The sequence below is a fragment of the Musa acuminata genome, chromosome BXJ2-3, assembly GCF_036884655.1.
Source record: "Musa acuminata AAA Group cultivar baxijiao chromosome BXJ2-3, Cavendish_Baxijiao_AAA, whole genome shotgun sequence".
NCBI classification, from domain to species: Eukaryota; Viridiplantae; Streptophyta; class Magnoliopsida; order Zingiberales; family Musaceae; genus Musa; species Musa acuminata.
The window spans coordinates 41,746,415-41,759,617 of NC_088340.1; the positions used below are offsets into that span (position 1 = coordinate 41,746,415).

The 13,203-nt window shown below is 39.5% G+C and overlaps 3 protein-coding genes across 3 annotated transcripts; 2 read left to right on the plus strand and 1 right to left on the minus strand.

Moving 5' to 3' along the window:
* Window positions 1-401: 401 nt before the first annotated feature.
* Window positions 402-1,145, minus strand: LOC135608356 (protein METHYLENE BLUE SENSITIVITY 1-like). Its single transcript, XM_065101155.1, has one exon. It carries the CDS (start codon window positions 980-982, stop codon window positions 668-670), a length of 315 nt encoding a protein of 104 aa, XP_064957227.1. The 5' UTR covers window positions 983-1,145; the 3' UTR covers window positions 402-667.
* A 292-nt stretch (window positions 1,146-1,437) lies between these two features.
* LOC135608353 (uncharacterized) lies at window positions 1,438-6,871 on the plus strand. Its single transcript, XM_065101150.1, has 8 exons — window positions 1,438-1,993; window positions 3,170-3,693; window positions 4,814-4,864; window positions 4,945-5,052; window positions 6,122-6,217; window positions 6,314-6,415; window positions 6,497-6,556; window positions 6,662-6,871. The coding sequence occupies exons 1-8, from the start codon at window positions 1,492-1,494 to the stop codon at window positions 6,725-6,727; spliced, it is 1,509 nt and encodes a 502-aa protein (XP_064957222.1). The 5' UTR covers window positions 1,438-1,491; the 3' UTR covers window positions 6,728-6,871.
* Window positions 6,872-7,441: 570 nt separating this feature from the next.
* LOC103978634 (glucan endo-1,3-beta-glucosidase 6) lies at window positions 7,442-10,564 on the plus strand. Its single transcript, XM_009394485.3, has 2 exons — window positions 7,442-8,306; window positions 9,341-10,564. Exons 1-2 carry the CDS (start codon window positions 7,957-7,959, stop codon window positions 10,461-10,463), a joined length of 1,473 nt encoding a protein of 490 aa, XP_009392760.2. The 5' UTR covers window positions 7,442-7,956; the 3' UTR covers window positions 10,464-10,564.
* The last annotated feature ends 2,639 nt before the right edge of the window (window positions 10,565-13,203 follow it).

A 13,203-nucleotide genomic window follows, 5' to 3' on the forward strand; every position in this document is an offset into this window, starting at 1 on the left:
CCTCACTAAGCCACTACTACAATATTTACCTCTTTCTATGCTAAATCTACTTACAGAATCATTTCCACAAAACTGGGCCTGTCATCAGAGATCCTTCAAATCTCTATAGATGCTTCATAGCAAAAAAATGGTACGTAATTTTCCTCATACTTCCAAGCATAATTCAACTAACAAACAGGAATTTCTATTCAGTTTAGCTAGATCTGGAAACAACTATCTTGACATGCATCAATCACAATCATGCAATCTAAACACCTCAAAAGGCAACGACTACAGCTATTTCCAATATTAACTAAAGTTTCCACACAACAGAGCAAAAACAGCAAACTCCAACAAGTAATCGAGAACGCAATTATCCTGGAGAAGCTATAGAAAAATTAGAAAGAGAGGCGACGCGTGAGTTAAGAAAGATGATAATAGTAGGAATACCATATAACAGGGTCTGATCATAACAACTTATTCACGTCTCTCCACCACACAAACATATACCTGCTTGCCATACTACACAGAGGACGACATGACGATCGATCGTGCACAAAGGTCGAGGTACAAGAAGCACATCGACAACGATGACGATGATACTAATATAAGTAGGAGCAGCAGGCAAGGGCGAACTGAGGAACATGCTAGTAGTAGGATTACCAATGAGGGGAGGCGATAGAGGGCGCTACTTCTTGAAGCTGCCGCGGACGCCGGGGCGGGGCTTGGAGGTCTCAGGTGCGTGGCTGGTGTGGAGGTTGACGAGCTTGGACTCGTCGAAGGGAATCTTGGGGTGGCGGGCGTCGTGGTGTATCTGCATGGACTTAAGGTCGGGGACGGTGGTCTTGCAGTGGGGGCACTCCAGCTTGGCGTGGCCGCCCTTTTCCTGGCCCGACCGGTCCGCCACCCCCGCCCTGCCGCCCCCTCGGTTCGTCGTCGCCGCGTCGATCTTCGCCGCGATCTCCTTCGCCGTGTGTTTCTTCGGCTTCGCCTTCCCCGTCATGGTCGGTCAGTCGATCGGTCGCTCCCCCCGCCCTCCCTCCTCCTCCGCCCTTCTCCTCCCGCTGGCCGCCACAAGCAACGGAACCGTAACCGTAACCCTAACCCTAATCCTTATGTCGGGCTAATGATGGTATCGCAATCCGTCTCGATCAATCTGCTGGCGACGAGAAAAAAAATTATAATAAAAAATAAAAAATAAAAAGGAATATGTCGTGAGATGACGGGCCACATATGAACTGTTTTATACAGATTTATGTCACTACTTAGGTAACGACACAAATAACATCCCTCTCTGCGTGTCAGGCACCAAATGGGCGATCGAAGTCGTTCCTTTATTCGTAGGTTGATCATGAAAGATAATATGACAATCGATTGCATCATGTCCTGACCGTCCATCAAAGATCCAAAGGTCATAGTTTTTTCGCTTATATCACATAAAAAATTAACAAAACACAAAACCCCTGTGTCTTCCCGAAACCCTCTCTCTCTCTCTCGCTCTGGCTCTCGTCCATGGCGGCAATCACCACGAAGCTCAAGACTTCATGGTCGCGACTCCACTCCTTCTGCCCGTCCCATCGGATCCCCCGGATCCACTTCCTCCCTCCCTTTTCGACCCATCCGCCCTTCCCCATTCACACGACGCCCTTCGCTTTCCGATCCGTCCGCCCATTCTCCACCAACCCCGTGATGGGGGACCGCGTGGTGCAGGAGCTCTTGGCCGCGGTGGAGCGGGAGAAGCAGATGGCTAGGGAGGAGAGGCGGAAGGCCGGGGTCGCCCTAGACGGCGAGGACGAGGACGAGGAGGACTACATGGGGGTCACCCCGCTCATCGAGAAACTGGAGAAGAAGAAGGCGAAGGACCTGGATGGCACCGATCGGTTCTGGGTACCCACCGACTCCGAGAGCGATGACGACGAGAGGTTCTCGCCCGATGAGGTGAAGAAGCGGCTGGATGAGTTCGAGAAGAAGTGCAAGCGGCATGCGGAGCTGCTCAAGAACTTCGCCGAGGCCGGTACTTCTCGGGCTTTCTTGAATCTGGTTACTTCAATGATATTTGCAATGCCTGTTAACAATCGTCTATATTACTTACGGCTAAGAAATTTGTTGGAATGGACGTTCGATCATGCTAAATCTGTGTTGCTCAAGGTTAAAGATTTGATCTTGTGAAGAGATAACTTGTGTTTGAGCAGAAGTTGTATGCCGTGCAAAGTTTGCATATCATTGTCGGGAGAGAACAAGTCATTAAACTTCCTTTGTTTGGCTGTGGAAATTTAGTTTTTTTTCTAGTGATGATAAATTGTGGGGAGAGGGATCCTTGGAGATAATATTATGGCAAGTTTCATAATTTTTTACTTGGTGCGGTTCATTTTTTTCATGTTTCCTTCAAATTGTCAGATCTTATTAAAATCATGCTAGTCAAGAGCAGTTTCTTGAATTTGTGGGGGTATGAAGTGATGCCAGGTAAAAATCATTGTGAAATATTCATTCTGCTGAATGTATTATTTTACGAACAATAGGAGAAGGAATTTTAGGAAGCATCTGGTAAATGCAAGGTGTTCATTTGGAATTTTAGATTGTCATGAAGTAGATTAAGTAATTCTGATGATAATGAAAAATAACCAAATCTGATATAAGATCGATTAGTAGAATGAACTGTGAGCAGGGTCTAGACAATTACAGGACGTCTTCAGCACAGAATGAGAATGAAAAAGGTGAATCAACTTTGTGATAGTGATGGAGAACCAGGAGAGAAGCAAGCAACTCAATAATATCAGGAGCAAAAATGATTATTTACAAGAAAGTTGGTACAGATTATTGGTACTGTTATGATATGGATCTGATGTATTACTTAAAGTCTTAAACTGCAATCATCCGATTTGAGAGTGTACAGGATATGGATTTAAGAGAGTCCTTAATCTAATAGCTAAGTAAAGTTTCTGTTCACAATTAACACTGAATTACATACTATCGTGGTCTAAATTCATTTAACGTCTATGGTAACTGTAATACATATTTAAACCATCTAGCTGATTACATCATGCATCTGTTTTATACATTTTATCATATATTTCGAAATGTATAAATTCTAGTGAATTTCAATGTAAAATTCTTTGTCGCACAGAGTTAGTTAATATTTCAGTGTGGTGGTTGCTTCATGATAGCTTATTTTTTTGTTTATTTCTGACAGAAACTCTTGATGAAGCTCACAAATGGATGACCAAAATTGACAAATTTGAGCAGCGACATTTGAAACTTCCTTTGGAATACAGGGTCATTGGTGATTTGATGAATCGTCTTAAGGAATCTACTGGAAAAGAAAGATTCATTCTCCTCCAAAAGCTAAATAGAGCTGTTAGGCTGATGGACTGCAAGGAAGCCTATGACCCAAATAATCCTGCAAATTTTGGAGTTATTCAGCATCGGCAAATTGCCTCTCCTGAAGATATAGTAGACAGTGCTGGTTTTGATAAGGAGAAATCTATGATACACGGGAGCCAGGAGGAAGATGACGAAGATTTCAGTGAAAGAAAGGAGCAAGATGATGTTCTGATAGAGAAACTTAATGCCATAGAAAAGAAATTAGAGGAGAAGCTTGCAGAACTTGATCATACTTTTGGGAAGAAAAGCAGAGTCTTGGAAGAGGAAATTAAAGATCTCGTTGAGGAGAGAAATTCTCTGACAGAGAAAAAAAGAAGACCTCTCTACAGAAAAGTAAGTCATATAAAATTTTCAGATCTCACTTAAAGCTAAATGTTTTAGGTATATTCTCTCTGATTTCAAGTACATGAGAAGATTTATTTCGATCCAATAGGCTTAAATTTATGTTCATAGTAGATGATTGCAAATATGAGTTTGCTATTATATATTGCTTTAAAAATGCCTTGTCAGGCTTATCAATGATAAGTTGAGCTTAAATTACTTGCACCTAGCACATATACATGTAACAATACAAGGATTCCCGTGCTATTTAGCACATGTTGAGTCATGCTAGTAACATTAACATATGGCCATGCCAAATTTTGGCATGTACAGAGGGCATGATGACTAAAGGGATAGGGCACATTCCATGTCAGAAACTGATAGATTGAGCTTAGACTAGTTGCATCCTAGTAAAAGGCCCAATGCACATTGATCAAGGTAGGGTCGGTCTAGAAGGGTCAATATGCACAACCTTTCCCATGCAAGCAAAGAGACTATGTTTATGACTTGAACCCTAATCACCAGTTGCACCATAATACATTTCATATGCATGCGCTCACACACACATATATGTACACGTATGTGCATTAAAAAAAAATCCCATTTGAGTCATTTTGATAGCATCAACACATTTTCATGCCAATTTTGTGGCTTGTACATAGGGCATCCCTACTAACATACTGTTATTCACAAGGATATATGCTTCTCATTCTGCTTGGAGATTTCTTATAGAAGTCACTCGTATGATAGTTGTTTGTGCTAATCATCTAAATTGCAAAAAACCATGAAACTTTTTCTTATTTAATTGCATATACCTTTTGGAACTTGAAAGCTGCTGACTCTACTGTCTGGTGTACTATAGTAAGAAATTAAGGGGGAAAAAGAAAGGAGGGAAGACACTTAAAGAAAAGTGGCCTTTATTCTATTCCGAGCTGGAACCTGGGCCATGCATCCCAGCCATTTGGTTTATATATAATGATGTTGTTATGTGCCCTAGCTGCCTGCATTACATATTAGGGTTGTCATTTGATGCTGCTTTTAGACTTTCCAATCTTTGAGTAACTTCTATTAATTTGGAGCTGTTTATTTCTTTTGATTGAAATCTAAATTGACTTTTTTGAAATAACTACAGGGCTTTGATGTAAAGGTAATTGATGTCAATCGGCCATGTAAAGTTACAAAGGTAAGTAACTTTCTCATCTTTAACATTCTCTGGATGTGGTCATTTTTCAAGATTCATGTTATTTTGTCATTCAACTTTAGGGAGGGCGAATTGCAAAATACACAGCATTGCTAGCCACTGGGAATTACCATGGAGTTGTTGGTTTTGCCAAGGCTAGAGGACCAACTGCTAATATTGCTATCCAAAGGGTATGTAGTTGAACAATTCATGGGCCATGCAGTTCTAAATTTGCATAAATGCTGTTAATGATGATGATCTATGCCTCATTGGTTCTGTTAAAATGTTAGCTTGTTTGTCCACAAAATGATGTCTTGTACCGGAAATCAACTAACTGAGTTTGACCGGTTATGATTAGACTCTCACCATAAATTTTAATGCCAACTTCAGTGATAAGGTTGATGAAGATGCTATTTGAACCTAATCTGCTGCTGGAATGCTAAAAATGGATTGACTGAGCAAATTTTCAAACTGCTCTAAAATCTAGAATTGATATATCCATATCTTAAGTGTTTATTATAGGAGATTATTATTTGCAACCCCCCTTGTTATTTACAACTCCATGTTAAGAACTTTGAATATTTTTAAATTATCCTTTTATAATAGATGTATATGCCCTCAATTTATAATTTAATTCCAATAATTCTTTTTTACTCCTTACCTACAATCATGGTTTTTAATTTCGTATCGTATCGCCGAGTACGGGCGGTACATACCGATCCGCCAGTAGGCTGGCATGTGGACGCCTGCTACCAGGCGTTATCTGGTTTCTGGCCCCACATCGAGCGATTCGGGGTTGTACCGTGCGGTACCGATAGATAATAGTTTTCAAATGGTCAATTTGATCGTTGGAGGCATCCTAAATGGTTTTTAAATCCTTTCCTCTCCTCTTTTTTAATCCATTTCACTCTTACACTCTCTTAAACTCTCTCAAACTCTCTCATAAAAGGGTATGCTTATTTTAGGCATGCTTACTCTTTATATCCTTTTAAAACCCAAATGCAGTATTACAAAGGAAACATCATGTTATTTCCTGACAATATGCAAATGACATATTGGCACTCAGATAAATGTTGAACACCTGAACAGATAGGCCTCAATTCTTGACACTAAAAGGCTCCTTAAAAGGAAGAGCACCTATACTTATTTGTATATGAATAATATATTAGTTGCAGTCTGCAGTAGATTTTATTTTTCAAAAGTAGGGTACAATCGTAAATTCATTTATAAAGCACCAACAAATACACTTTCACTTTGCAGGCATATGAGAAATGTTTCCAAAATCTTCATTACGTGGAGCGGTATGAAGAACACACAATTGCTCATGCTATCCAAGCCAAGTATGAGAAAAGCAAGGTGCATATGGATTTCTGAACACCTAACCATCTCTCCTTTTCTTTAATTATTTTGAGGTGTTTAACCTGGGTCATGTTTATTCAAAATACTTGTTAGATATACCTTTGGCCTGGTCCTATGAGAAGTGGGATGTCAGCAGCAGGCAGAACTGTCGAAACTGTCCTGTACTTGGCTGGTTTTAGGAATGTCAAGTCGAAGGTGCAGCATTTATCAAGGAGACCTTAGCACTGTCTTTGTTTCTATACGTCCAGTCTTTGCTAATGCTCCTCTTACTTGCAGATCATTGGATCAAGGAACCCCCTTAATGTTATCAAGGCTCTCTTCAAAGCCCTGAACGCCGTAAGTTGGATATCGCCAAACCATGCTCGCCATGATTTTTCTATATTCCTGTCAGTTGTTGGTTTAAGTGACATAATTTGCCTATATCAATTTTTTTCTAAACAGATCGAAACTCCCAAGGATGTTCAAGAGAAGTTTGGTAGAACAGTTGTGGAGACATATCTGCTGTAGACATAGTGCAAATTAATTTTCGGCGGAGGGTTATGCTCTTATGGGTTGTGCCTTCATCCGTCTGATGTATTTTTCTAACACACGCGATGAGAAAGCCCTCTGTATGCCGAATTATATATGCTATCTTATACTTCGCTTTTTTCATGATAACTTCTTCTTTCTTTTTTTGTTCTAGTTCATGGTGGATGCAAAATTACATGAATAATTTGTTTTGGTCTGAGATGAGGGACTTTGGTCTGGTGGATCGAAGGCCTCTTTTTGTGTTTTGTAGAACAACTTGATGAATCAAATCAACTTGTTACAAAAATGTGATAACATTAAATGCCTTGGAGCATGACATTATTAGCATCCAGGCTTTTAGACTCCACACCTTGATAAAGCACTTTCTTTGACATGCTTCTTTGCAGGTGCCCAACTCACTGTTCTAGTTTCTTTTTGGTTGCATCTGTTAACCTCTCTCTCTCTCTCTCTCTCTCTCTCTCTCTCTCTCTCTCTCTCTAATGTCATCTCAGATGACCTGTTATAGTGTATGTGACTGTTTCTCAAACAAAAGCTTTTATAAGTAATGTTTTGAGTGGTGAAATCAATATCCATGAGCAAGTTCTTCCTGAAATGTATTTTGCTCTGTAACACAAAAGGAAGTTCTAGAGATGAGATCTGGGTCGCAATGGAAGCCTGTGGAAGCCCAAGTGGAATGTGCTTTCGACCTTTTGACCATGGTGTTGTCAGTGTAAGCATCACCAGAACACTCTCAAGCCAACTCCGACAACTCCGCCCTCTCTTCTTTCCTAACGAGAAGAGAAAGACGAACCAATGTGCCGCCTTTACGTTCGCAATATGATCTTTTATATTGGCCACCACGTAGAGCATTTGGTTTGCTGTCAGAGACCTGATCTCTGCTCTCACTCCACGACAAGATTCTTGGCTTCCTCTTCTCCCAGAAGCCACTCTTCCTTTTCGCACCGACATCTCTCCTGTGATAGAAAACCACGCTTCTTCCCCACCTGCTATCTTTTAGGTTTCTAAAGTTGGTGCAGTGCAGCAGATGAGTTCTGACCTGTCTAAAGTTGAATTCCTCGATCCTTCATCTTCTTTTGCAGCAGAATTATGAGCCTCGGTTGCTTGTGTGCTTTGCTTCTTGAGGGGGTTTGCACCTTTGAGCTCTGCTTTAATCCAATAATACTTCTTAAGCTTAATTCGAGCTCAGAGTTGGTTGCAATAGTAGGGGGATGATGCATCAGCAGTTTGAGATGGGGAGGTCATCTGAGCTCCTGAAGGTGGTGTCATGGCTTTGTTTGGTGGGGGGTGTGTGTGGGATTGGTGCCAACTGGGGAACACAGGCGAGCCACCCGCTGCCGCCGCGCACGGTGGTTCAGATGCTCAAGGACAATGGAATCCAGAAGGTGAAGCTGTTTGATGCAGAGGATAGGACTCTGAGTGCCCTTGCCAAGACCGGGATTCAGGTGATGGTGGGGATTCCCAACGACATGCTGGCTGGCCTTGCGGCCGACGAGAAGACGGCGGGGAGATGGGTGTCGAAGAATGTCTCGAAATATATCAACAATGGAGTTGATATCAGGTTCAATTTCTTATATCTATTTGATTATGCAGTTCTTTTATGTTGTTGAAACTGAAGGAAGAATACGGTCTTTATTTGCAGTATAAGGATCAAGTGATTCAAATGATTGATTCAGCACTTTAAGATGGTAATAATCTTATAGGATCCAAATTCACCCAATTTGGTTGTGAATAATGGAATAAAAATAACATGAAGAATAATTCCATGTGTCAAACATGAACTTGTTGTAGATACAGTACCTGAAGATGCAAGGAATATTTTGTTTTCCTTGGACCCTCTTTATGTGTTCTTCGTCCTTTCTGGTACCTAACATTATTACGAATGATCCTTGTTTTCAGGTTTGAAACTGTTTGCAGATTCGGAAATGACAACTAATCTATTTAGATAATAGCAGTAATCTCTTTGTAGAACGGTTACTGTATTTGGTTTAGCATTCAAAGTTAAGATGCCATTGCTTGAGTTGAATAACAAGCTCAATTCCAATGCCATATGAGGCAGCTTAAAGAAACTAAGATTCGATTCTCTCTCAAAATTAAGATCTCCCAGTAAGTAAATTGACTGCGCTTACAGGTACTTGGAGTAACTTTTATCAATTCATGGTAAGTATTAATTTTGACTGTGGTCATGAGTGCTTGTATGACACTCATGATTCTGTACACAAATTTCTCAAAACATATTGATACAATGACAGAAAATGATGTGAACTTTCTTGATACAATGACAGAAATTGAAATGATTCAAAACATATTTGAAAGACCTTTCCTTATATGTTTCTTGTTATACAAAACTAGGAGAACTCTCTTAGCGGCTTTGTTTTGACAAAAGTGGATATTTGCAAATGATAAGTGTTAAGCATAGTTAGTCCTAAAACAGCTGAAGCCTTCAGATACCTATCACGGGTTCTGATCAATATATGCTAACCACTCCTGTATGACAGCTAAAGATATGCAACCTGCAATGATCGATTATTGTTTCTTTTAAGCTTTATGATATTTCTTTCGCCTTGTTAAGCACTATCTCACGCTTATCGACAGGTACGTGGCTGTTGGTAATGAGCCTTTCTTAGAGACATACAATGGGACTTTTCTCCGATCGACATACCCAGCACTTCAAAATATCCAAGCAGCTCTTATCGCAGCTGGATTGAGCAACCAGGTCAAAGTCACAGTCCCTCTCAATGCTGATGTCTATGGGTCATCAAGCGATAAACCTTCTGGTGGAGATTTCCGCACAGACATCCATGATCTCATGCTTTCTATCGTCAAATTCCTTAATGACAATGGTGCTCCCTTTACCGTCAATATTTACCCGTTCATCAGTCTCTACAACGATCCCAATTTTCCTGTGGACTATGCATTCTTTGAAGGTTCTCCAACCCCTATAGTTGATGGCACAATTACGTACAGTAATGTGTTTGATGCTAACCATGATACTCTCATAGCGGCACTGCAGAAGAATGGCTTCGGGAATGTATCTATCATTGTTGGTGAGATCGGTTGGCCCACCGATGGAGACATAAATGCAAATCCACTGTTTGCTCAACGATTCAATCAGGGTTTCATGAACCATATTTCAAATAGCAATGGCACACCACTGAGACCTGGACCTATCGATGCCTATCTGTTTAGTTTGATCGACGAAGATGAAAAGAGTGTCCAGCCAGGTAATTTTGAGAGGCATTGGGGTATTTTTGCCTACGATGGCAGTCCAAAATATCAGCTAAATCTCCGCACGGCATCAAATTCTAGTACACTAATTAGAGCAAAGGATATCAAATATTTGGACGGGAAATGGTGTGTGCTGAAGCCTTCAGCTAATCTTGATGATTCTGAGATTGCGCCAAGTGTGAGCTATGCATGTGGAAAAGCAGATTGCACAAGCCTTGGATATAAGACATCATGCGGGGATCTTGATGTGCGAGGAAACATTTCATATGCATTCAACAGCTACTACCAGAAGAATGGCCAGGATGACAGGGCCTGTGGATTCTCAGGCTTGGCGACCATCACCGAGAAGGATCCGTCGACTACAACCTGTAAATTCAACATCATGATTGATGTTGGTTCTGGAACATCATGGAAAACACAAACACAGATGGAACTCAGCCTTAATTTCTTTTGGTATATGGTTCTTCCATTTACACTGGCATTAGTGTGAAATATGTACTGCTATATTGCCATTCCTGAATCGTAGTTGTAATTATGTTCTAGTGACAGGAGTATTCATTTACATTATAATACACTTTTTGCTTTTGCTAAGGAAGCGTTAATGCATGTATTAGGCAAAACTTTAGTACATGATGATTTGATCTCTCTAGAATGAGTGTTAATCACAGTATGAGCAAAGTATTCTTTCGTAGAAACAATATAGAGGTAGTCCTTTTTCCTGTAAAGGCTGTTTTAGCCAACTAGACTACATTCGATAGATCAGATAATACTTATTCTGTTTTTATTTAATTGTAACCATGGTTGATCATAGCACTTAAAATTTCCATTTGCTTTGATTTTTCTATTGTGTTCTAAAGGATCCATCTCCCGTCACCATGAGTTTTGTTATTCTTTTGCTGCACAAAATTGAAAGAGAGACTGTGAAATCTCTCCATGATGTGCTCAGAGGAGGAAACTTTATTCATTTCCGTAAACTCAAACCCAATCTGATCAATTTATGTGTATCTTTATTTCCAATTCATGCAGTGCTTCAACTTCACTTAGGTCCTTACAATTTAACTTGAGTCTGTATCCATGATGAAGCATTCAAGGTTTTCTGAGGTCAGAAGAATAAGGATTTGTACAAAACTGCCTTCAATCATGCTTGGAGAATAACCTTTACCCAAGTCACACAACTCCATGTTCTTCATTCAGATAATCTATCTTCTACTCGTTTTCTGCTAATCTCTTGACTAAATTTGTGTATAAGATTGTTTCACTGAGATAATTAGTTACCAATGAACTTATAACATGTTTCTTGTTGGTGATTTTGGAGGATCTCATTGATTAAAAAGATAATGATCGTCAATTTATTATGATCCATTACAGTTCTAAGACATAAAACTATTGCAAAGTTGCATCACCAATTTTATGAACACATTTTTAATATTATCTCTTATTATTACTGAAATCGCAGACATGGATAATGATGGTTGTTGTTTTCTTATTACTGTTATAAGCAGCAGTAATCAGCCTCTGATTTAGTGTAGACATGCTAACTTCATTGTGTCTTATTATCATGCGATCGGCAAGACGAAATCTTCTGTAGATCATCGACTAAGAATTAAGCTTTGAACTTTAGTTTCTTTTTTCCTTTGCATAGCAATATATGGATTTTATCCGATTTGTTTCTGATTAGATTTATCGAGTCCGATCTAGTAAGTCTACATCTGCATTATGGTTTCCATAATCCTCCTATAAACACAAAGATCCTATTTCATAAACCCTGACATCAATCATTAGGGCTTTTGATGTTGGCACTAACATTAGGTATACTTAATCTTCTTCCCCTTCTTTAGATTACTTTAAAGTCATGAATCAAAATCACATTCTCCATACTTACATTGGCTTTTGCATTTTGTTCTACAAAACAACATGCTCTTGGATAACTCCAGGATCAGAATATATCAATGTTAACATTAAAATGAGGCATGTGCAACATTTATGAATGCCAATCATAGCAGAGCTTAGGACCCACTATCCATGTGTGATGAAGAGTGAATCCAGTCTTCTTCACTGACAACTGCCTCTCAAAGATGAAGCTTTTCAACAGTGATCCTTTGCTTTCTGTTCCATGCATCATGAGTGGCCAGAAGAAGCAGACAAGTCTCCTCAACATTTAAGATCAAAGCTTTCATGCTTCTGTAGTGATCATGTTCAAGTTGCATCTCTTCCCACTGGTGAGGAACCACAGCTGTTTTCTGGGTCTGAAACTTTTTGGCCATAAAACTTTCCTTTTGGATGATCCCTATCACCAGTATCTGTAATTTTGATATTGAAACCTCACATGCAGAGAGGTAGCTTCACAGTTTCCTCTTTTGTCTTCTTTTTCCTGTGACTGAAGATCCATCCTATGAGCAACAAAATTGCATTTATGTTGGTGATATTGATGTAAACCATGCAGCTAGAAAATGACAATTTAGGTTACTGTTTTGTAAAGTGAAAAAATGATTTTGTTTATTCACTTCCCAGGTGAATCCAATAATTACTCAAACACTAAAAAAAAAAATTCAAAGAAATGAATCCAATTAACCACATCAAACACCAACTGAAGCACATCATATCATCTTAAGCCAAACCAGTGAAGGTCAATGGTCCTTTATGACCACTGGCAGGGCTGAGGATAGGGAAAGAGTTCTCTCCTTAGACATTTACTTTGTTCCCAATGCTTCTCTCACCAAAGAAAAGGTGTCAAATATGGACTTGGAGTTTTGTTGTTTAGTTGGACAAAATCATCCCAAAAACTTTTTGAGGGTCATGATTTGATATGGTGGGTTTCACATAAGAGTCCCACAAAGTTGATTTGTGGGAGTCCAAGATAAAAGTTTCAGGGATGACATGGTCAAGCTAAATAGTGATCTTTGCCAAAGAGTGGGTCCTGTGCTTTCTGTATCTAATCTCTTTTCAGGATTGTGATGAAATAATTGAACAGAGAGATTGACTGAATACTAGAAAAGTGAGGAGATAGGTCCCTAGAAATCTGCAAATTGACATCAAAAGGAGATAATGGTGTTTATTTTTCTCTTTTTTAATTATATTTAAATGCCATTTTCACCTTAAAAAAAACAGTAGTTTCTTTCTATTATCTTAAATTTCAAGGCAACATTTTCCCTCAAAACATTTCCTTCTTAATCTTTGACACTGCCAAAGATCAATATATAGATTCTCATAAAATGGTTAGTCACAATGCT

Coding starts and splice junctions, on each gene's coding strand:
- LOC135608356 (XM_065101155.1), bottom strand. CDS start 982: ATGACGGGGAAGGCGAAGCCGAAGAAACACACGGCGAAGGAGATCGCG.
- LOC135608353 (XM_065101150.1), top strand. CDS start 1,492: ATGGCGGCAATCACCACGAAGCTCAAGACTTCATGGTCGCGACTCCAC. Junction 3,694..4,813: donor GAAGACCTCTCTACAGAAAA/GTAAGTCATATA, acceptor AAATAACTACAG/GGCTTTGATGTAAAGGTAAT. Junction 6,218..6,313: donor CCAAGTATGAGAAAAGCAAG/GTGCATATGGAT, acceptor AATACTTGTTAG/ATATACCTTTGGCCTGGTCC.
- LOC103978634 (XM_009394485.3), top strand. CDS start 7,957: ATGATGCATCAGCAGTTTGAGATGGGGAGGTCATCTGAGCTCCTGAAG. Junction 8,307..9,340: donor AACAATGGAGTTGATATCAG/GTTCAATTTCTT, acceptor GCTTATCGACAG/GTACGTGGCTGTTGGTAATG.